This window comes from Pteropus medius, unplaced genomic scaffold (genome assembly GCF_902729225.1).
Source record: "Pteropus medius unplaced genomic scaffold, Ma_sr-lr_union100, whole genome shotgun sequence".
NCBI classification, from domain to species: domain Eukaryota; kingdom Metazoa; phylum Chordata; class Mammalia; order Chiroptera; family Pteropodidae; genus Pteropus; species Pteropus medius.
Genome location: NW_024342475.1, coordinates 4,362,485 through 4,387,084, shown reverse-complemented (window position 1 = coordinate 4,387,084; position 24,600 = coordinate 4,362,485). Strand labels below are relative to the sequence as shown.

Below are 24,600 nucleotides of genomic sequence, written 5' to 3'. Positions count from 1 at the left end.
GATGTACCACAGTGTGTTTATCCATCCACTAGTTTGTGGGCATTTTGGTTATTTCCAGTAAAGCATCTATAAATATTCATAGACATTTTTATCTTCTTTATTTTTGCATTTCGAAACACTGAACTTTCCGACCTGTCACAGAGAATTCGACTAACAAGCAGAAGTCGTAGAAATATGGTATACTGTGCTCTAGTTATTAAGCCACAGGATTAGGAAATAATAAATAGTCTTAATTTTAAAAATCTCAGTTAGGCAATTTTACTACAAAGGAGTATTGCTGGATTCTCCACTTTCTCTGTGTCCTGTATATTCCATGCCCACTAACGAGGGTCCAGCCTTGACTTTTGTGTCTTCAGCTCTAGCTCGAGAGCAGTTCTCAAGCCGATTCTGCTAACAGAACAGGCTTCTGGCTTCCATATCTGTGGTGCAGCAGTGATATCTTAGGGATGCTCCCATAGTGCATGCATTTGACTTTATCTTATTTCTCATCTCCAGGGTTCCTGTGCTTTCTCTACTCACTCTTTTCCAGATATCTTGGCTCACATGATTGGAGCATTTATTATATCCTACTGTCCATGCATCCATCCATCCATCCATCCATCCATCTATCCATCCATCCATCCATCTAGTTATCTATTCATCATCTATGTCTATCTGTTTGTCTGTCTGTCTGTCTGTCTGTCTATCTATCTATCTATCTATCTATCTATCTATCTATCTATCTATCTATCTATCTATCTATCTGATTGTAAACTATGTACTGAATAGGTAAAATTTGTTACTATTTTAGTATATTAGCACAATGAGAAGGCTTTTCCTTTAAATAATTAGTAGAGATAGTGATTTTAATGGAAGGCCCATCATCTGTTTACAATTCAAATGGCTTTACAAAAAAGGAATTCTTAATGAAACTCAAGCTCCCATTTATAGACAACAGTCTATAAAGTATATCACATTTAACATCTTTATTTTCTCTTTTTTTACCTTGCTTTAATTTTATCTTTATTTGTTGATTCAAACATGAATGAAAATTTAAAGTACATCTTAATAATTGGTTTTCAGTAGCATTTATTATGTCTGAGAAAGAAATTTGCATGTTAGCCATACACGTGGCAATGTTAGATATGCCGCAACGTGCTTGTTTAAAAATCCAGTCTGGAGTACAGTCCTGTAAAAATACTATTAGGATGTTTGGTTAATAATTTTTACTGGAATTAGGAATAGCAATTTTAGTTCAAGACTATAGAGTAATATTAATGGCATTTTTAAACCAGTTTTCTGAAAATTTAACCAAGTTTCTAAGTGTTTGGGGTATAGTTTCAAATAGTTGTGTGTCTTACTTATGTTCCCCTAGATAATGGCAGAAACATCAGGAGTGAGGTCATGAACGGAGGTGGGGACCATCGTTCTATTTTTCATATCCCTCGCTTGTGGTGAGGACTTACTTGTGCTAGATCTAGGCTGGGTGTGGAGATCCTTGGGCAGAGAGGGACTGATCATACAACAAACCTGACTTGATGTCTAAAACTAAAATTACATTAATAGTATCGGACACATGTTGATGATGCAATAATATTTGATAAATGGAAATGGGTCATCAATAGTAATCACGTAAATGACTGTCATTAATATTTTTTAACAAAGCCATGTTTTAACAGTTTTTATTTCCTGAGTACCTACAGTAATTTTCTGTGTTGAAAATGAGCTCTAAACCATGTAAGGTTTAGTATGTACATTGTTTCCTTGTAAAAAGACCTCAGTGTGTTTCTTGACATCTCAATCTTGTCTATCCCTACCTCAGATCTCCTTACACCACCCTCACCATCAATCCTCCTTTTAACTCCCCCAGAATATGTAGCACTGTCTCATCTACCTACAAGAATTCTGAAGAAAAGACCTCCAGCAGCATTTCTTACCAGCTGTGACTCTACAGAGCAAACACACAGTTACAAAAGACAAGACAGACCTACACGATGGGATCACAAGGATGATAGATCAAGAAGCTCGAAGTATCTGAAAGGAATAGATAATGCCAAAAATGACTGAAGAGCCCAACACAGCCACCACATCCTTTATCTTCCATCTGTCTTTGCTTGCCCCACCTTGACCTATGCCAACTACATGAAGCTGGAGTCATGGAGAAAGTAGAATCAGTGTCTTTAAGTTTCCTACATCAGACTGAATGGAGAGTGAGAAGCCCATTCTCAGGGCACAGGAAGGTGAGGTTTCAAGAGTGAGGCAGGAAACCCTCTTTAGGTCAAGGTCAGTACTTACTTCCAGCCATGCCACAGCTCTTCCCAAAACTCAAGCTGACTATATCTGACCTACCTACCAGAGCTCCAAATTTTTCGTGAATCTTGAGTTTGTGATCCCAACTCTACAAGAGGAGAAAATGGTGCTTTCATGGAAGCATAGCAGAAAATTAGAAATAAGAGGGGCTTTTTCTGTTTTTTGTTTATTTTATTTTGTTTTCTGGTGGCATGTGATTTTCTGTTTATTTGGGTTTTACCATCTAGGCTTACTATAATGTTTAGTATTCTAGTCTTTCTGTGTTATTCAATTAATTTTGAACACATGTGCAAAGATTTCAGAGGCACCCAGATAAGACATGTAACCCCATCTTATATTTAGAAAAATAGTTTTGTTCATTTATGGTTCAAAACTAGCCAAGAAAGTATTGTAGGGTGATATTAAAAGTTATGGAAATAGAATCTACCGTACATTAAAGCAAGTCGCCATGCCTTTTAATTAATGATTAAGTAAAGTCATGTGATAGCATTAATAAATAAGCTTTAAGGTGTGGTGGGCTATTGCCTTGTTAAATGTTTTGTGATTAGATATTACTTAAAAATAATAAGATATACCCCTTTTAAAAACACACATTACAGTTTTTCCTCATTTTTCACAAAATTTTAAGATATATAGTAATCAGGGTGAAGATTGTTGTATGTCTGCATAAACCTACATACAGCTAGTTTTAAAAAAATTATATACAGCTGATATCTGTAAAATATCTCCATTTCTTGCTGGATAGCTCCTACTTGGTGTACTGTTGATTAACATCATAAACACATATGCTGCTGCATATCAATTGATTAATTGATAGATATCAATAACAGATATACACACATCTATTTGCCTATTTGACCTTTTCCAAAATCAGTGATATGTGCTTTTTTTTTTTTTTTTTTTTGCTTTTTAACCAATGGCATCTTCTTTACTCCAGTTACTGCAATTTCAATGTTCTTTCCACTTTTGACTCTATTCTTTTTCATCTACCTGGAGTCAATCAGCATCTCTTTAAAGTTCTTTATTCTCATAATCCCTCTAATTCTCCCTGGCCTTCCACTTTATTGCTTTAGTTCAGACTTTCATAACCTTAAGCCTGAACAAGTGTGAAAGCATCTTGACTGTGTGCCCTTCCTTTGTGTCTCCAGTACCAACTACTCTGTGAATCACCAGATTTTCGATGGATTTCATTTTCAATAGATTCCATTGTAATGCTGTTTACAGATCTTCAGTGGCTCCCTGTGGCAGAGCTAAAAATGATAAAACTATTTTTACTCCCTCAGACATGTTCTGATTCCAATTCTTGTTTTAGTTTTATTTCCAACTTTTTGCCTTTATATATCTTCACTTCTGTCAAAATGAACTCTAGAAATGCTTCCAATTTTTCTGTGATTGCTGCCTGTCTTCTGTTTTCCTCAATTTGAAATTGAGAAACTTTTTTTTTCATCTTTGAACTTCAAATTTTTACCTGCTATCAAATTTCAGGTCAAATGCCATGAAATTGTACATACTCAACCTTCTTCAAGCACTGAATTCCCCTTACATTTCCGTTAACTTAGCACTTTATCTGCTCTTCTTTGGAGCTAGATATATTTAGGTGACTATCCTCTTTATACTAGTTAATAAACAATAGGAGTGCAGAGCACTAACTGGTTAAAATTGTAAACACAAAATGTGTCAATACTAAACTTTGCATGTAGCAAGTTCTTAATGCTGTATGAATGAATAAGTGTATGAATGAATGAATGAATGAATGAATGCATGATCCTTTAACATGGCAGGCCCTTTAATGTGTTCTGTGAATGCATGTGTGAGCAAAACTATAAATGGTTCTTTCTTTCATGATGTGCATGTATGGTCTATGGAGAGAAAAGAAGGGTAGAATATTGACTAAAATGTTCATTTAATCAAGAGTACATAATTTTACAATAGGAAAACTCCTTCCCATCAATTTGTTAGGCGCATTCAAATTGAAAAACTAAAATACAAGAATTGGGTTCATTGGGCCATAATGGCATAAAGAGGGTTAAGCTGAACTTTCTCCAGAAATGTGCTTTCCGGTGTGTAGTTTTAACACTCTTTGCGAATGATCAGTGGCATCAGCATATGCAGTGTGAGAAGCTCAGAATATTGGCTTTCATTGTGCCTCAACTTTTTCTTATGTGTATGACTTCTCAGCTGTATATATCTTTGTGACCCAGGATTTTAACTTCTGCCATTTTATGTCTCAATTCATAACCATGTGTACAGAAAACATTCAATGAATACTTTGTTTACTGAGGATTGGCTGACTAGAAGGAATGTTTGTTCATGTTAAACACAACATATATGGAACACATCCCATGAAGCTTTTTGAAATTTGGAAATGTATTATTTAAAAATAAATAATGTATAATAAATGTTCATATAATATAAAAGTTTACACCTTTACTTTTAGAAATAAGTTATACATTTATGACAAAAGAGAAAAGTAGATGTGCTAAAGGGATGTATCCTTTAGCAAGAAGAAAAGATTATTACAGACTTGTATGTTATATATGAGTCACTTGTTGGCTTTTGACAGAAAATCAACTCATAATGGTTTAAGTACAAAAGGGAATTTACTGGCTTATATCTGGAAAATAGTCTTTATACCTGGAGGGTTTCAATTCAATTGACTTCAGGTACTGCTGGATCTGGAGATTTAACTGGTATTTCTTTCTCTCTCTCTCTCTCTCTCTCTCTGTGCCTCTCTATCTCTCTATCTATCAGAAGAAATGAGCTTTGATAGCACACATCTGTATCCTAGTGGATGAATTTTAAAACAGTAAGACAGGGTCTTTTAAAAAAAAAAAAATCTCCAAGTGTCCATCTCTCAAATCACATGAAAGGATCCTGAATTTTCCTAAGTTCATATCCCCACACTAGGACTAGTCATTGATCCTCAATGTATAGATCATTATGATGGACTCAACCTAAATCATGTTTCTAATCCTGGGGACAGTTGGGTTGGGAAAACTTTTTAATAACTCCACTAGGACCACATGAAGTGAAAGAGGAGAGGCGATTCCCAGAAGGAGGGTGCAGCCAGAAGAAAGAATGGACCACTGTATCCCTACATGATAAAGTAGGGATAGTTTCAGATTCCGCATAATGGAGTAGCAGGAAGACAGGAATAAAGATGGAAGGTGTGAGAAAGTCGAGTTTGTTTGTTTGGGACACTAATTGTTAATCTGCAGTGGGCAAAGCGGAGCTCATTGATGATGGGTTTGTAGATTTTGACTAGTTTTATTTTTGAAAAGTCTGCCCAGCAGAGAGAGGAATGGTGAGAGATTAAAGCCAAGGGTGCTTAAGACAGTAATTAAGATGAGATAAGGATGGTCTTTATGTGGGACATAGGGATGTTTATCCCTGAATTGTACTGTTTGTTTTGACTTTAGGTTTTAAAATTGACATTGAAAAATTAACCTAGAGAGTTTATTAACCTAAAGAGATTAATAGAAATTTTATCATCTGATTTTTTTCTTAAAATTTTTCCTTTACAAAGAAAGGAAGAGAAAACCAGACTCTACAAAGCCAAAATTAAGTATTAAATGTGAAATTCAGTTTTGTCTTAGCCCATTTCAGGACTGAAGATATTTTATATCAAAATTATGTCAAATATCAAATATTTTATACCCAAGTAACATTTTAAGTAAAAATATTTCAAGACTCAAGAAAAAGATGAAATTAAAAAAAATTATTTACAGACATGAGAAGAATTGCATAGACACATTCAAACTATCGAATTGAAGGAAAGAAGAGGAACTGTTAGAGTGTGTGCTTATTGGTTTTTGTACTTAAAATAAGAAATATTCATTTTACAGTGTTGCTTCAGGACTCAGGCTAAGAACAGCCAGGAAGCCGCACAGCCAACTAGTAGGATCATGGAACCAATTGAGGCTTTTGTTTCCTTAGGAGGGAACCAGCGAGTTTAAACTGGCAGATATCCCATTCTCAGACAATCTGACCACCAGGGAATTTCTCTGTTAAAAACATTGTCTGGCGGATAGACTGAGCTGAGTGTCTTCCAACCAGAATTGAAGATATTGTCTAAGGATGGAATGCGTAGATGTGAATTCAGAGCAGAAGATTATTTAAAGCTTGAGGACCCCAAAATATATACTTGGGGTAGAGGATCTATATTATTTTATTAAGTATGAACCAAAAGAGAGCTTATCTTTTGAGCTACCCCAAAATTCAATCTTGTCTAAGACTGTTATAATTTCATAGTATTTCCTTCTTTTGGAAGGGACAGGGTGTCAGTCGTGATTCTAAATCTTGGAGACACTCAGTAATGGGAGCGTAGTATGTAGAAAGGCAGGAACAATCAGGAGAAGACAGAGTTTGATTTCAGCAATATGGTGTGCCATCCAAAGCATCTGAGAATAGCTGTCAGTAGGCAGTTCTAATCTTAAGGGGGCTGAATCTCCCTAGGGAAGTTCTTATTGAGTATGTACCTGATAAGATAATAGCTAGTTGATATCCAGAGTTGGGACTCCACATCATCAGGCTCTGCAGATTCTGAGTGAAGCTGGGTTGTCTTTGAAAGGGAGCCTGGTTATTCAGGGCTCAACATATCAAGATAAATCATTGTGCCGGGCATTAGGACATGGACATGATCTTAGAATCATCTATAACACAGGACGAAGCTTCCATATCATGGTGCCTTCCATCAGCCATAGATTTGATTAGACATGTGCGTCCAACTGGATAATGAACCAGGAACATCACTTCATGGTAACAATCTTCAGTTTTATTGTTAACTCTGAAACAAATCCTGTAAAGAATTATGATTAAAAATGTATATCCACTGAAAAGCTATTTATCATAATAGAATTACTTATTAGAGAAATGTTGTAAGGGAAATACAAAATGAGAAAATATATAGCTTGACATGTAAAGAATAAATCTACTTTAAAGTATACAGTAATTTTTGTCATGTATATTTATTTTATATCTACTTTAACTTAAAAAATAAACATTTTTTTCATATTTATGAGAAAAAAATACCCTAATAATTAGATGTGAACCCAAGAAATGGTCACTTGATACATAAGTTAAAAAAATTAAAGACAGTAAAGACAGTATAGTAATGAGATGAGAGATATTGTTGATTTTCTTGAGAAAAATTTAAATTATTTAAGTTTATTTCCCTATCTTTCATGTTGTACTATTTTTTTGCTCTGTTAAGAGAGATATGGACCTGCAGCTTGATTACAAAGATGTTAAAATCTAGCAATTTTTAAAGACTTTAATGCTTAAGAAAATGTTTTTTTTCAAGCTCTGGGGGAGTATGTTGAAATTGATTATACTCTTGTCTTGGAAAATCCTCACTCTTCCTTTGTTTCATTGTCATTGTATATGCAGTAAAAATAACTCTGGAAGCATGTTATAACAATTGATTCCGAGAATAAAACTTCTGCTAGGAGAGTTGTTTGGGGGGTGTGTGTGTGTGTGTGGTATTATTATTGTTGCAACACCATATGTCATGCTAATTTCCTTAGCGGACGGCTACCTTCTAGCCTCTAAGAGTTCATAGCAAACATATTTGTAACGTGGCATAAGCAATATGTTTGCAACTACATTTTTCATTAAATACTTAAACTATCTGTGCATGTATGCTTTTAAAATTCTTGAGATGTAGCCTTTTGTCTTTTTCTTTCCCCACTTTTTTACTGTGGCAAAACACATAACATAAAATTTACTAGAGGAATTATTTTTAAATGTAGAGTTCAGTAGTGTTAAATATATTCTCATTGTTGTGACACAGATCTCCACAATTTTTTATCTTCAAAATATGATACCCTGTATTTATTAAACAACAACTCCCCCTTTCTTCCTCTCTCTAGCAACTGGTAACCACCATTCCAAATTGTTTCTATGAATTTTACTAATTTAGACACCTCATATAAGTAGAATCACATATCATTTAACTTTTTGTTACTAATTTATTTCATTTAGCATGTCCTCAATGCTCATCCATGTTGTAGCATGTGATGGGATTGCCTTCCTTTTTAAGGCTTAATAATATTTCATTGCATACGTGTGTGTGTGTGTGTGTGTGTGTGTGTGTGTGTATGTGTATACATATATCACATTTTCTTTATCCAGTCATTCATCTGGTGACATTTAGGTTACCTCCACTTCTTGGCCACTGTAAATTATGCTGCAATGGACATAGGTTGGCAAAAATCTCTTTGAAATCCTGATTTCAGCTTTTTCGGATAAGTACTCAGAAGTGAGATTGCTGGATCCTATGGAAGTTCTGTTTTTAATTTTTGATGATCCTTTATACTGTTTCCATAGTGTTTGTACCGTTTTACAATCCCGACAGAGTGAAAGGGTCCCCAGTACTTCTTATTTTCTGAGTTTATTATTATTATTTTTGGTAACAGCCATTTTAATGGGTGTGAGGTGATGGCTTCTTGTTGTTTTGATTTGCATTTTGCTGATGATTAGTGATTTTGAGCATCTTTTTATGTACTTGAACGTTTGTATATCATCTTTAGAGAGATGTCTATTCAAGATCTTTGCCCATTTTTAAATTTGGTTATTTAATATTTTTACTGTTGAGTTGTAAGAGTTCTTTATATTCTGGATATTAAGCCCTTATCAGATATATGATTTACACATATTTTCTACCATTCCGTAGGTTGCCTTTTTACTCTGTTGATTGTATTCTTTGATATACAAAAGTTTTTAAATTAGTTCACTTTGTCTATTTTTGCTTCTGTTGCCTGTGCTTTTGGTGTCATATCAAAGAAACCATTGCCAAGTCCAGTGTCATGAAGCATCTATGTTTTCTTTTATGAGTTTTGTAGTTTTAGGTCTTATGTATAGGTCTTTAAACCATTTTCAGTCAATTTTTGTATATGGTGTAAGATGAGAGTCTAACTTCATTCTTTTGCATATTTGTCTTATTATTTTTTGTTATTATTATTTCTGTTTTTGAAGCCTGTGTCATTAGGTATGTTCGATCTGTATAAATTTTAAGTCTATAACTAAATTCTTCTCTTTGTTGTAAACCGTGAAAATTAATAGAAAAGTAAAACTATATAGTCTTATTTAGAGTAGATCGTGTTTTCTAGAAGCAGAGTCTGAGAGCGGGGTTCAGGAGTGTGTTCATCAGGGAAAACATGAGGGAGTGAGGGAGCGAGGGAAGCAAAGTAGATTTTTCTCTGGGGTATAAATCACACCATAGAGTTGTCTCTCCTTGAGTCAAGGGGCTATGTTTTGTCCCCTTGTGCCTCAATGACTAGGACTTATGGGACGCCGGGTGGGGGGTGGTAGAATCTTTCACTCTCTGAGAGATTGGGACTGGCAGGAAATTCTCCAGAGGCGAGAACAGCTTTGGGCCCTTTCAAGCCAATACTTTGAGCATCTGGGGATGGATGCACCAGCCAGTAAAGAGGATCCAAATAGGGTATCAGAGTATCTACCTAATATATAGAACATTTGAGGTCTTTGATAGAAAGCATTTCTTAAATTGCAAATAAAAGCTGATAGAATTGAAATACAATTCATCCTCACAGGTTCAGATAAACATACATTCATGCTTATAAATGATAAAGTATATTTTCTTTTCCTTCATAGGGAAAATTGTAACATTTTTATTTCATTCTATGATAGTTTTTCTTTTGAAAAAATAGGGCAATAAGTGACTCTAATTATGGCCAGAATGGGTTGAATCTATGACCGGAATCCACTCCATTCCTAGGCTTTTGAGATCTACTCATGAAGGACAGAAAACATATCCGCCAATATTCAATTTTAAATTCGTCAAGCAAAACAGGCATTATACCCTAATTTTCTTGTCTTGTTTTCTTGTTGATGCTATATGATGACAGCTGATTCAGCACTAGACAATCTGCTAAACAACGTTCCCAGATAGATCCCTCTGATAAGCCCACCTGTGGAGGGAACCTTTCTTATGCTTTCATCTGATGTTTGCAACTTGCCTTGGCCTCAGGTTGTTAGAAAGCATCCTGAATGGTCTTTATGGGCCACATAATCTCACCTTAAAAGATTATTATATAATGTTAATGAAACTATCAAACTAATTTCCTGAATGGCTGTGTTATTTTACATTTCCACCAGCAAGGGTGAGTTTCAATTTCTCTACATCCTCACCAGTATTTGATATTGTCACAAATTTTATTTTTATTTTCGCTCTTCTAACATGTGTATAGTGATACAACATCGTGCTTTTAATTTGCATTTCTCTAATGGCTAGTGATCTTGAACATTTTCCCATGTTCTTATTTGTCATCCATATAAGTCACTGAAATGTCTCTTCATGCCTTTTGCACATTTTCTAATTGGATTGTTTGCTTTTTTACTATTGAGTTTTGAGTTCTTCATATGTTCCAAATGTGATTCTTTTGTCAGATATAAGGTTTGTAGGAACTTTTCCTCAGACTGTAACTTTTTGTTTTATTCTCTTATTGAGGCCTTTTACACAGCAAAGTTTTCAGTTTTGACAAAGTCTTGTTTATCAATTTTTTTTTTTAATAAACTGTGTTTTGGTGTCAAGCCTAAGAATGCTAGGCCTAAAGATTTTCATGTACTTAAAGTGTTACAGTTTTATGCTTTACATTAAGTCTGTGATTCATTTTGGAGTCGTTTCTGTATAAGGTGTGAGGTTTAAGTTAAGGTTCATTTTTATCCCCTTACAGATGTCCAACTGCTCCAGCATCATTTGTCGAACAGCCTGTCTTCATTGACTTGCTTTTGCATGTTTGTCCCAAACCAGTAGGCTGAATTTGTGTGAAACCGTTTCTAGGTTCTCTATTCTGTTCCACTGATCTAAGTGTCTATTCTTCCATCGGTGCCACAACTAGAAAATATTGAAGACATAAGAGACAAAACAGACCTCCTTCCTTCAAAAATAAAGGAAAGGCTTGTTTTCAAAGTTGGTTTTTGTTACTCCTAATCATTTTCATTGCATGCTAGATTATTTCGTATTTGTTTATTTTTATCTGTAACATATTTCAAAGGTTTCTAGAATATTGGCTGTGGGAGAGCTACATCTAAAATTTAACTGTTTTTCCAATGTTATAACGCTATCTTTGTCAAATAAGTATGAAATGATTTTTTAAAATATTTTCTCTATATTAGTGATGCTCTGCATCTGTTGTTTAGTTTGAAAATATGGCTTTCTTATGTATATTGTATATGTTGACTTGTGTTGAACAAAATTCTGGACTATGAGTTCTAATAGATGAGTTATAAAGTATGTTGTTTTTCTATATAGATAACAGTTTTCAGTGTTAACTGATTTTTTCCCTCTCCTACCCATATTTCATGGCCTTTATTTTTCTTTTCTTTTTTTTTTCTTATGCTGACTAAAACTTTCATTTTAAGGCAAGATAGAAGCTCTCTTTTATTAAATTTTAAACAAAATTTAAAGTAATGGCATACATTCACAAGTGTTCTAAAATAAGCCATCCTTTCATTCTACCAACAAACTGTACACTTCCTGGGTTCATTTTACTAATATTCATGTAGACTGTTTGCATGTGTAGTTATAAATGAGATTGATCTGTAACTCCCTTTTTTGTGAAATCCTCATTTGGTTTCAATATCAAGTTTACGTTAATCTCTAAAAATGAGTTGAGATAATTTTCATCTTTTTCTATTCCTTAGATTCATTTTATTTCTTTATTCTTTCTTTTCTCTTAGACTTTATTTTTTTAAACTATGAATCATATGCTTTGCTCATTAGTTGTAAGACCATGGTTTTTTCTAATACATACGATGAAAGCTATGCATTTATTTATGTTAACTGTTTTAGTTTCATTTGGGAAATTTTGATGTAGACTTTCTTTCATCAGTGGTTGGTTCTAAAAATTTATCATTTTTATTATGTCTTCTTCTTTAACCTGCGCTCTATTTAGAAACAGCTTTTTTACATTTCTGAACATATTGGGAGGTGTGGTTCCACTTTTGTTAATGATATTAATTGTATTAAGAAAAAGCCTAGATAATTTTAGTTCTTTGGCATTTGTTGAAATTTTCTTTGCTTTGTGACCTAAGACCTAGCTGATTTTATAAATCATCCATGAATTCTTGAAAAAAAAGGTTCCTTCCTTGATAATCGGGTGCAACAGGTGAAAATGAGTGTCTGCTGGGACCTGCATCCCAGTAATGCACACCAATGTCACCCAGCTCAGACTCATGTACTTCCTCTTACAGCTTTAACCACTTGCTGCCTGAGCTGTCCAGATAATCACCTGAGGTATTAATGATTGTTATTCTAGGTGTTCCAGTGACAAAGTTCAATAAGATTTGAGTAGACTACCTCAAAACTATGTTTCCCATAATTGTTATTGTCAGTGACTATTTTATATATTGATAGCAGCACATATACAAACATAGCTGATCCACCCATAATTATACAAAAAAAGTTGCAGTGCACAATATATTTTCAGAATATGAAATAAAATAAACGTTTAGACCATTTAAATTCAAAACAGAATTATTGAAAAAGAAAGTATATTAAAAATCAATCTTCCATACATATATGGATTTGAAATCTAACAACCTTAGCTTCTGATTTTCCAGATCATAAGGAAATTAATTTACAAACAACTCTCAGAGCTTCTTCCCGACAGCCTGAGAGTGTTACTCAGTGAATCGGGTTGTCACCACACATTCCTTAAACATTATTAAACATCTTTGTTGAGTTAAAAACCAGAGGACTGTTGTGTTCATTAGATTATCCTCAACGTTCAACTGCATGCTAATTAGCATAAGATGCTCTGAGAAGTCATTGGTTTTACTTCTTTAACTTTTTCAGTGGTTCCTTGGGTACCTACTGACTAACCAGGAAAGTCATGGAAGTCAAAGTATCTTGAGAATCAGTCAATGAGTCAAACTTGGTGCAGTTTTCTAAACAGATTTGAAAGCAGAAGATATTTCCTGTCCAGCATTAATGGGCTCTCACCATGTGTGTGTGACAGTGATTGTGCTTTTTAATCACACAAACAATTTTGGACAAATTTGTCATTATTTCAGAACCACTGTTTAGGTCATTGGAAAGGGAGCATTTTGTGTGTGGTTATTTGATACTTCTAACATCACTCTTACAAATACTATGAAGACTTTTACAAAAAGATATGATTCTAAAGTATTGTCAAACAACAAAACAAAATTCCACAACACTGCTTCTCCTTCTCCTTATATGTATTAAATATGTGGCTATATAGTATAATCAAGTCTCTTGTATTTTTTTTTCTTGAGCTTTTATGGAACATTTATGACTGCCATAAAATCATCTCTTTGGTATTGGACGAGTATAGACTCTCTCAACTTAGTTTTCTTTAGTTGCAAAATAGGGATGGTCGTGCCTGGTGGTTGTGAGAATAACACTTTGCAAAGCATCAAGTGAAATAGAAATGGAAATAGTGTTGTCACAACCTACTGTCCATTCGAATGGATAGGGCACCTTGAAAAAGATGAAGTAGCAGTGCCCTTGCTGCACGATCTTTCCAGATATGCATATGACAAACTACATCATTGTGCGTGCATTGTTATTTACTTGCTTGAGACTTACATCACAAATATCTTAAAAGAACATATAAACACTTTTCTGAACATGTATTTGTCAACCACATTCTGGAATTTTCAGTGCTCTCACATTAATATTCTGCCAATAGTAAAATTTTAACCAAGTGGTAAATATATGAGTTAGTACAATTCCATTACAGGTGTTTTGGGTGATGACTATAGGAAATAGGAGATAGCATCTTGAAAGAAAGTGGATATTTTAAGTTTCAGGACAGAGAACTCAGTTTGTTAATCACTATGTCAATAAGACAGAGACTACAACAGCAACAATTCTATCCATGATTTTGAATTGTGAACAGAAAAATCTCTACTCCATTGCTCAATCTTTATACTTAGGTCTCTTAAAATTAATGTTACCAATTACTAGGAAAAGTGTTTAGCAATAAATTGGTGGAAAATGATCACTGTTTTATATAACAATTTATTATGTACCTGCCTTTTAAATAAACAATATGTTTTATTACATTAGATTAACAGAGTTATCAGGATATTCAAAGTCAATGTTACTAGGGTGTGCTGAAAGACTTAGAATGGCTTTCTGCCAAAATTTAACACATAAAGTTTAATCAGCATTATTCAATTAGCTGAAGGATCTTAAGGCAGTGATAATACTTTTAAGAATTTTGGTATAGATTTGAAGAAAAGGAAAACATGGATTGTTACATATTAAGCAAAATTACATATCTCTAATTCTGTTATTTATTACCATGCAATCTTGAGTTAGATATTAACTCTCTTTGCTTTTCTCTCAGTCTATAAATAAGGCTTTGCATTTGTATGTCAAGCACAAAGAGGAATGAAGGAGGTTCTGAATTGTGTGATAGGTAATAGAAAATCAAAATGGTGTTCTGTAGTGCTACTATATTCATTGTAATAATGGGTCTAGTGACTTTCTCACTGTGTTTCTTTCAGGTTGCTTTCAGCTATGTAATGTTTTTCGATCCCATGAAATGGAAATTGACCAGTGCTTGCTGGAGACCCTTCCCCTTGGCCAAAGGCAGCGTCTGGTGAAACGCATGCGCTGTGAACAAATCAAAGCCTACTATGAAAGAGAGAAGGCTTTTCAGAAGCAGGAAGGATTCCTGAAGAAACTGAAGCATGGGAAGAATCAGAAAGTCCATTTTAATCTTGCTGACATGATACAGGATGCAATTATCCACCATGACGACAAAGAAGGTATATGACATAAAGAAAAAAGTTTCCTTATATAATTTCTCATGTTTTTTGTTTGTTTGTTGTTTTCTTGGTGGGGAGATGGGAGTTGTAGAATTTTTTTAACTATTAAGGGTTTTTTTTTTAACTGTCTGAAATATTTAAGAAAAAAGATCTTTTCAATGAACAATTAAAAGCCCTGTCTCATAGTAAAAATGAAAAAAAAAGCAAAATTTTGGTAAAATTGTTGTATATGATTTTTTTAAGATTACCTACCTGAAAAGCAAGTGATTTCCTTGAAAATTGTTCATTCAAATTTTTAATGAAACTTTTTTAAATGAATTTTTTCTTTTGATGATAAAAATCTGTTGCAAAATTCATTATTATCTCATTCATTAATAGATATAGTGGTAAAGTCAGTTCCTTCAAAACTCTCAGTTTGGAAGAGTCAATCAGTTTATCCCTTTAAATTGGTTGGCTTGTGATATCAGATTTTATTAAGAATACTCAATCCAAATTTTAGTCATTTTTGCAGAACTATAAAACTTCTCATCCTTCTTCTATTTACGTGTATGAAGTTTTCAGTTTTTGGTTTTTGAGTCTACATTCCAAAGTTCTAATGTGAGAGAAACTTTGCAGCTGTAGGTATAAATATCGATGGCTTCAAGCAAATATAAATTTATTTATTTCAATTGGCTCTAAAATCCGTGGTTGAATTAATCTAAAACAGTCATGCAAAGAGTAAAGACCCACAATCTATTAACTGTATTTCAAAGTCAGAATTTCTGAAAACCAAGTTTTTTTGTAATTCATTTATTGGCAAAACTCTTCTTGAGCTATTTATATTTTTAACCTGTTCAATCTGGAAAGATAATAAATTTAGTAACAAATATGGGCCCAGAGCTTTGAAATAGAGATGGTGATTCTGTATCTAAGAAAACTAACAGCGCATTATATACAATAATAGCTATAATAAGAAGACTAAAGTAGTTCTTTTAATGATTTGTGTGGTCTTGTTAGTCAAACTAGAATACTCTGAAAAGTTATGAGGTTTTTTTTTTTTTTTTTTTTAATGCAATGACAGTGGCAGAGAATCTCTGAGCAGGAAAGTACCTAAGAGTTAATCTAGACCAATCCTCTTATTTTACACATGAAGGAACTGAGATGCACCAGTGTACCACATTCTGTGGAAAGCTGACCCAGAGCACTCTTGCTTCTCATTTTATTATTCTCTTCTCACTTGTACCTCTTCATTTAATGGTCATCTCCTCTGTGAAGCTATTAGCACATGGAGGGGCAGGGACATTGTCAGTCAAGTTCACTGCATTCTACTGCTCATCTCAGTACTTTCTAGTGGTGTTGAGGGAAAGAGTGAAGAAATTTCTCCAAGTTAACCGGGCAGTGGTTGTAGGGGCAAGTCTAAATTAGAATGCAGGCAGATTTAAGCCCTACATCGATTTAAAAGTAATGAAACAACCAAAAATTTATTTGTAAAGTTATAAAATCTCTTGTGTAAAATATATACATGGTAAAACAATGCCTAAATTAAGGCTAAAAAGAAATTTAAAATAGTAAAATAATAAACCCAGAGACCAAGAGGAAACTATTATATATAAATAATAGTATAATGTTTCCCCAATATATTAAAGTATTTTGGAAAACATTAAAGTCATGATTAACTTTGAGTTGGATTTTATTAGAGAAATTGCATTTTGTGTGTTTGGTTTTTGAATATTACAGTGAAGAGAAAGAACAAGACAGTAAAGTTCCACATGTTGTTTGGCATAATGACAAATATAAGGTATTCAAAAAGTTAGGGACAATAGGAAGCAGAGGAAAACACACACACACACACAATGTTCTTTGTACTTGCTATGCACAAAGAAACTGTACTATATTTTTTGCTACATACTGTCTTGTTTATTCTTCATGGCAGAAATAACAAAAAAATTCTGAAAATTCTTATAGAAGGATGTCTTTAGATAGATAACTTGTATAACTTTATTACTAGTTATATAGGAAAAAGTTTCTATTACTAATGGAAGCAAAGATTATGTTCAGTAACTAAGGTCAGCATTAGCATCAAATGAGAAGAAATAGATGAATCATTTTTAGAACTCAACAAAAGAGTCTGAATTTTTAATCAGTTATTAAAATTTTAAGTACATTATCACAATGTAAATTAAAATATTTATTTACAGATGGGTCTTAGCTTGGCTGCCATAACAAACCACTATAGACTGGGCAGCTTAAACAAAAGACATTTCTCACAGTTCTAGGGATTGAATAGTCCATGCTGCCATATTTGGTTCTCAGGGCACTCTTGCGAGCTTGCACACGGCCACCTTGTCGCTGTGTTCTCACACAGTAGGGAGAGGAAGCTCTGGTCTCTCTTCTCCTTTTTACGAGGGTATTAATGTTTTCACGGAGGGTTTGCCCTTATGATTTCATCTAGACCTAGTTAGCTCCCACAGCCCCAACACCTAATATTATCACATTGTGATTTACAGCTTCAGTGTATGAATTTTGTGAAAGATAAATTTATAATAGATGGTATATTTATTCTATACTTGGAGCTGACCCATGTATGAAATAATCATCGTATCTATTACTTCTTTCGAGTCTCTCATCTACTTTGGGAGAATACCATATAAAAAGTGATATACCTTACTGTATCAGAGGGAAAGTATTAATATCTTGCAAATTTAAGAAATTAAATTGCATTGAAAATGCAAGCAGTCTCTTTAGAGGCATCATAACCTCTCTAGCACATGTTTTACTTCTCCTAGAACTGTATCGAGGAAAAAGTTTTCATTTAGTTATAGTAGTCATATTTTCATTTATCTTTAAGCTACTCAAAATAGTCAAATGTACACGTTTATACAATTGAGACAGTAAAAAAAATATATTGCCATTAGAACAAAGAGTTATTGTTTAAAACTTTGCAAATTTGTGTAAATATATATTTTTTCTCTTTTAATTGCAAGTACTTTCACTGGTCTACTGAGTATAAGTAATCAAATACACTATTTCAAAGGACAACGTGCTAAGGTTCCTAGCATGTAATTTAGAAGCAATTCAGGATTTTTGTTTAACTTTATAAATGTTACATCTTTGTAAGTGTAAATTTAGTATCTTGTTTCTTAAATTTAGTATATTGTTCGCTTCTGGGAGATGGTGACATTTTAGTGTATAATGTATCATTTTAATATGCTGCATCAATCTAAAATGTGTTCAACAATTCTTCCATCTCACGGGAAAATTTGTTCTAAATTTTTTTTAGAGCTTTTAATTCAGCTCTCTTTGAATTATACCTTGCAAAAGTAAAAGAGAAGGGGAAGGGGAGAGACAGACTGGGAGAGTTAAAGAGACAGAAAGAAAGTGTCTATATGCAGAGAAAATTTAAGTGGGAATACAGTGTCCTCTGTTAGAATTGCTACTACCAAATATCGGTTTTTACTAATTAGTCCACAATATGTTTTTGTTAAAAGTAACATATATGGCAACAAAGTGACTTCATTATGCTAACAACACCATACTGTCTCTCAAGTTGATTTTTTTAAACTACTTTATTAAATTACGATTGAAATACAAACAGCCATATATATTTAATATAATATAGCTTGATGTTTTGGAGAAAAGCATAAACCTGTGAAACCATCACCAGAATCAAGGCCATAGCTTATCCGTCACCTCTAAAAGTTTTCTCCCACCACCTTAATTCTTTAATTAAATTATTTTTCTTTTATGCAAATAGAACTTAACATGTCACTTCTCAAGCTGATTTCTAACAGTAAATGAGCTCAACCATCAACTCCTTTAGTTGATTTGCCTCTATTGCCAAGAGGAATTTGGAATCCTTTGGAATTTGGAATTCTTTGAATTTGGAATTCTTTCTCCCTCTTGTTTAGTTGAGCTTTCCACCCATTGTCAAGGAGAGGGCCAAAGACAGGGACTGGCATTCTTTATGCTCTGGTGTTTTCCCTCCTCTTTCTCTGATCAGCCCTCTACTTCCCCTCACCCCCTCCCTTTTTATTACGATTTAAGATAATTTATTTGTTAATTTCCATGCCAAATTTCACTTATAGCTCAATTTTAACCTAAAATATCCCCAACAATATTAGACTTTGTTTCTTTCTCCTACTTCTGAGACCCCTGGTCCCAGCTTCCTTGGAGGGCTAAGGTCTAAGGTCCATGATCTAAGGCTCTGATCCTAACCCTCTTCTCTTTCTACCCATTCTCTCTGGAAAGCCTCACCTTTTCCCATTGAATCGACCTCCATCCAGTCCAGTATTCCCAAATCATAGCCATACCTTTCTTCTGAGCTCTAGACACGCCCACCTATGTGATAGCATTACATTTCTAACTCATCGTGTTCAAAATTGAATATCTATCTCCACCTCTTCTGAAACCAGAATTTTCTCTTCTAGTCTCTATGTCATATCAACCAAGTAAGTACCTAACCCTGGTTCCCTACATGCATTTATTATGAACAGAATGGGGTATGATGTGTGTTAAGTTCTCTACAAGGATAAATATTTCTAGAACACAAAACTTAGGAGTATTATATTTGACAAAATAGTTGGATTCAATACATAAATGTCTTGTGTATTAGACAGTGGGGTTGTGAAGCAAATATAAAACATCATCCTGTATTTAAGGAAGAAAGAAGGGAAAAGAACATTCTCAGTGAAAAGACAACAGTATGCTGTCGCCTGTATCTTCCATGCTCTAGAGCATTATCGAATTTGAGCAGAGTGAGAGAAATGACAGTTTTATCAGAACCACCCCTATCTGGTTAACTTCTCAATAATATGGCAACAGAAATCTTCAAAACTAAGATGTAAATTAATTCTGTCCTTTAACGTGGCAGAGGAGGGAGAGGATATGGGAAGATGTAGCTCAGGTAAGATATTTAATGGGGCAGATAGCGGAATGAACGGACCACTCAGAATTTTAGAGAAAAGGGGAGGTTTTCAACTACAGGCAATGTCTGCATCAGAGATCTGGAAGACTAGATGTGCATAGCTCATGTACATGCTGAATCCAGCAACCCCAGGCAGTTTTGAATTTCACTAAGCTACATTCACTGGACCATGATGCTTTCAATTAATAGGTAACAGCTGCTAGGTAATTAAAGGTTCCCATTTCAAAACCAATTATAGAATTATAAAGAGTTGGAAATTAAGTGCATTTAAATTCTGAGGGATTCTGTATGCATTTAATGAGTGAATTTAATAGTTCACCAATACCAAATTCATATTCCTGAGAAGTATTAATTACTTTAACTGCCTGCTATGTAGTCACAACTTTACTAGGTGCTATGAGAGTAATTGCAACAAAACAGAAAAAAATGTGCTTCAAAACATTTATAATATCAATGGAAAAACACACTGCCTTTTAAAAACTAACTAGAAGTTGATCCATTTAAAAGGAATTGCAGTAGATGAGGTGGGGATTAGATGAATCTGAAACTCTGCTCTGTGGGAAAATTTTAGAGTTTGATTGGAGAAGAGAAAGGGAATTTTTGGCCGTGGACAACAGCTTGAGTGCAGGAACAAGGCAGAGAAAAGCAGGTTTCTGATAGAGCATCACGATAGAAGCATTGCTGGAAGTTAGCATCAAGGGTTCTAAGTCTCAGCTGGAGTGATAAGAGCCATCCCTATCCTAATACTTAGAGCCATGTGTCCCTGGCCAGGACACTTTCTGTGCCTTACCTTCTTATCCTACATATAAGGATAAGAGGCAGAGAGAGGTGAACCTTTCTCATAAGTGGTTGTGAGGATTAGTTAGATAATACACGCAAGGAACTTCAAATGACATCTGTCATGTATTACTACGTGCATAATAAATGTTAACTACTGTTATGATTTGAAAGGGCATTAAGAGATAGTATTGAAGCAGTTAAGAGTAGCTAACTAATAACTGACTGGCATTTGATTCAGAGATAATAGCAGTTGGTTTTAATATATAGGAATAAAAGTAAAGCTTTTGGAATGTTTGGGGCAATCATATTATAAATTATAATGTAATAGGAAAAAAGACTGAAGATAGACACATAAGCTCAGGGCATTAATATAAATATGAGATAATGAGAAACAGAAACTGGATAGTACCTTTGGAAATAGAATGAAAGGGAAAAATTCACATTATTAGTATAAAAATCACCAGCATTTAAAAAATTTCTTTTTTCTTTTTGCTATGACAAGGTGTATAATAATAATACTACATGTATTATATATACTATATATATACACAGTGGTTCCCTCTTATCTGCAGTTTCACTCTCCTTGGTTTAAGCTACTACTGTGGTCAGTTGCAGTCTGAAAAATATTAAATAGAAAATTTCAGAAGCAGACAATTCATACGTTTTAAATTGCATGCCATCCTGAGTAGTGTGATGAAGCCTTGTGCAGTCCCGCTTTGTCCTGTCTGGGGTGTGAATCATCCTTTTGTCCAGTGTATCCACACTGTATAGGCTCCCCGCCCATTAGTCACTTCGTAGCCATCTGGTATCAGATCGACTATGGCAGTTGTACACTGCTTGAGTTCAACTCACCCTTATTCTACTTAATAATGGTCCCAAAGTACAAGAGTTGTGATGCTAGCAATTTGGATATGCCAAAGAGAAACTTTAAAGTGCTTCCTTTAAGTGACAAGGTAAAAGTTCTGTTTAATAATGGAAGAAAAAAATTTTCTGCTGAGGTTGCTAAGATCTATGGTAAGAATGAATCATTTATCTATGAAATTGTGAGGAAGGAAAAAGAAAACTGTGCTAGTTTTTCTGTCATTCCTCAAACTGCAAAGTTTATGGCCACAATGCATGATAAGTGCTTAGTTAAGATGGAAAAGGCTTTAAATTTGTGGCTGGAAGACACAAACAGAAAACACATTCTATTCACGTGTTGCACCAGAAAGCATTCTGGATATACGAAGACTTCTGAGGACCTTGACACAAATGTCCCTATTCACATAACTTTTGTTATAATTGTTCTATTTTATTATTAGTTATTGTTTTCAATATCTTATTGTGCCTAATTTATAAATTAAACTTTATCACTGATATACATGTATAGGAAAAAACATAGTATGTTAGGATTCAATGGTTTCAGGCATCCCCTGGGGGCCTCGTTATGTATTCCCCGTGCATAAGGAGGGAACTACTGTATATACATATATGTATTACATATATATGTATAGTTTTACATATATGCATAGTTATATACATACACACACATACACACATATATAAAGTATAATATGTACCAGTCATCTCTCTAAACACTTTATATACATTATGTATATTTACATACATTTATATACTATTGAATCTCCAGAATAATTCCATGAGGTACTGTACTGCGTTAAATGGTAACCCTACAAAATCCCTGTCCACCAGAAAAACCTACGACTATGATCTTATCTGCAAACAGATAAGATGTATGTGAAGTTAAGATGATGTCATACTAGGTTTGGCTGGGTCTTAAGGCAATGACTAGTGCCCTTATAAAGAGAAGGGAATTTGGACACAGAAACACACAAAGGGAAGATGGTTTTGTTAATATGAAGACAGAGATAAGAATGAAGCAGCTGCAAGCCTAGGAATTCCAAGGACCACTGTCAGCCTTGTGACACTAGGAGTGAGGCATGGAATGGCTTCTTCCTCAGAGACTCCAGAGAGAGTGTGGCACTGCTGACACCTTGGTTTCAGGCTTCTGGCCTCCAAAGCTGTGAACAAATAAATTCCTGTTGCTTTAACCCTCCCGGTTTGTGAAATGTTGCAGCTAATACAGGTTGATACAAATCAATTTTACAGATTAGGATACTAGTGTTTAAGGAATTTCAGTAAGATAAGAATGCTAATAAGGATTCAAATCCACATCTGTCTGAATTTAGAGTTCAAGATGTTAACTACTGCATTCTGTTGCCTTAATCTGCATGCATCTCTTAGGGTGACTCTGAGCTCGTCATATGTTCCTGTGTATAAATGAGAACTTTACCCCACTTCCATCTCTAACATTTTGTCACTGAAATGTTAGAGCCAGTTGCTCTATCCTGACTATAACTGTGGTAGAAAGAAGGTCATTCGAACAGCAGCATGAGGACAAGATTAGAACTAGCAGAGATCGGGCTGTGAGCAATGGAAAAAATCACAGATACCGAGTATCTTTTCCTTCCATCTGATTCCTCCATTTCTGTTGGTGGAACTTTTGACACTTAGATTTCCATCTGGTATGTAATGGTTTCTGAGGACATCTGCACATCTGATTCGTTCATTGCCACATTCCAGAATGCAGATGGCTCGCCAACCCAAAGCCATGGTTTGTGGTTGTGCAGAGGGGCCTGGGGCCAGGACTACTACATCTCCATGGGGCCCACTTCTGCCTTTAAGCAAATCAGTCTGTTTTCAGCATTCCGCAGGTTGACTGAGTATTAAGTGCATAAGGCCCTGCTCCCTCCTCCTCTCACCTTGTCCTGATCCCTTCTTCCTTCCAGCCCCTTCTCCCCTCCAGACCATATCTCCCTTCCTTACAACCCCTCCCCACAATTCCCTCTCCTGCAGTTTTGTGGGTGTAATATCCAGGCTTCCTGAGAAAAGATGTATTTTTTGAACAAAGATTTTAATGAATTCAGGGGATTGAATCATATTGTTAGAAGACACTGAGAAAGCATCTAGTCCAAAATCTTGAGTTTGGGACCTCTCTTCCAGAACCTTTTTAAAGTGGTTTCAGGAGAATCCATTTTTTACTTATCCTCAAGCCACTTTCCTTCTCTAGTGACTGGGTAGGAGGTGGGGGGATGGTCATTTTCCTTATTAAGTCTGATTGCAACTCACTCCCTGCCTCAGGCCAGCTACTTTTCTTTGATCCCTCGTAATGCATGAATTGATAGAAATGTATCTGGACTCTGGCCATCAGTGGTCTGCAGTTCCAAAGGTGGGAAACACATGTTCTTACTGCTGTGTCTGCTGGGTCTTTGCTTAAACTTTTCCCTCCGCCTAGAATATTCTTCTGTTTTCTCTTCTAAGTGAATCTCTCCTCTCACCAGTAGAATCTTCTCTGACATTCTCAGGCAGAACAAATTCCTTCCTCCACTGTGTTGTCATTGCCAATTCTTTGAGGTTGCAATAATCATTTGTTTACATGGTAATATCTTCCATTAGAATGTGTGCTATGCAAGAGAAGTATCATTTCTTGTTCATCATTTATTTATTTATTTAGCAAACATTTATTGAATCTCTGTCATATTCTATGCACTATGCTAAGTGCTGAAAATATACAGAAAAAGGAGAATATATTTTGGACAATAAAGAAAAGCTAGAGCAAAGGCACAGTAAGAAAGTATGTTTTCTTTTCCCGCCCTAGTGAACTTTATATTATTTCTATCTCTGTCCCTAACACGGAGCTTGCGTATTAGTCAAGGTTCTTGAGAGAAATAGAACCAATAGGACACATGCACACACACATGAGTTATATGTGTGTGTGTCTGGAATGAGAGAGAGAGAGAGAGAGAGAGAGAGAGAGAGAGAAGGTAATTAGCTCATATGATTGTGGGGGCTGGCAAGCCTTG

General features: G+C 34.7%; 1 protein-coding gene across 8 annotated transcripts in view; it reads left to right on the top strand.

Annotated features, from left to right (window-relative positions):
* Nucleotides 1-24,600, top strand: part of MYO16 (myosin XVI) — a 513,348-nt gene that overhangs the window by 115,882 nt on the left and 372,866 nt on the right. For 6 of the 8 annotated variants that reach the window (XM_039866287.1, XM_039866291.1, XM_039866293.1 and 3 more), the window contains one exon: nt 14,791-15,054. In XM_039866287.1, coding sequence (XP_039722221.1) covers nt 14,791-15,054 — 264 coding nt within the window. Of the gene's footprint in view, nt 1-1,940; nt 2,220-14,790; nt 15,055-24,600 lie in introns of those variants that run through there. The other 2 variants (XM_039866288.1, XM_039866292.1) reach the window with 2 other exon arrangements.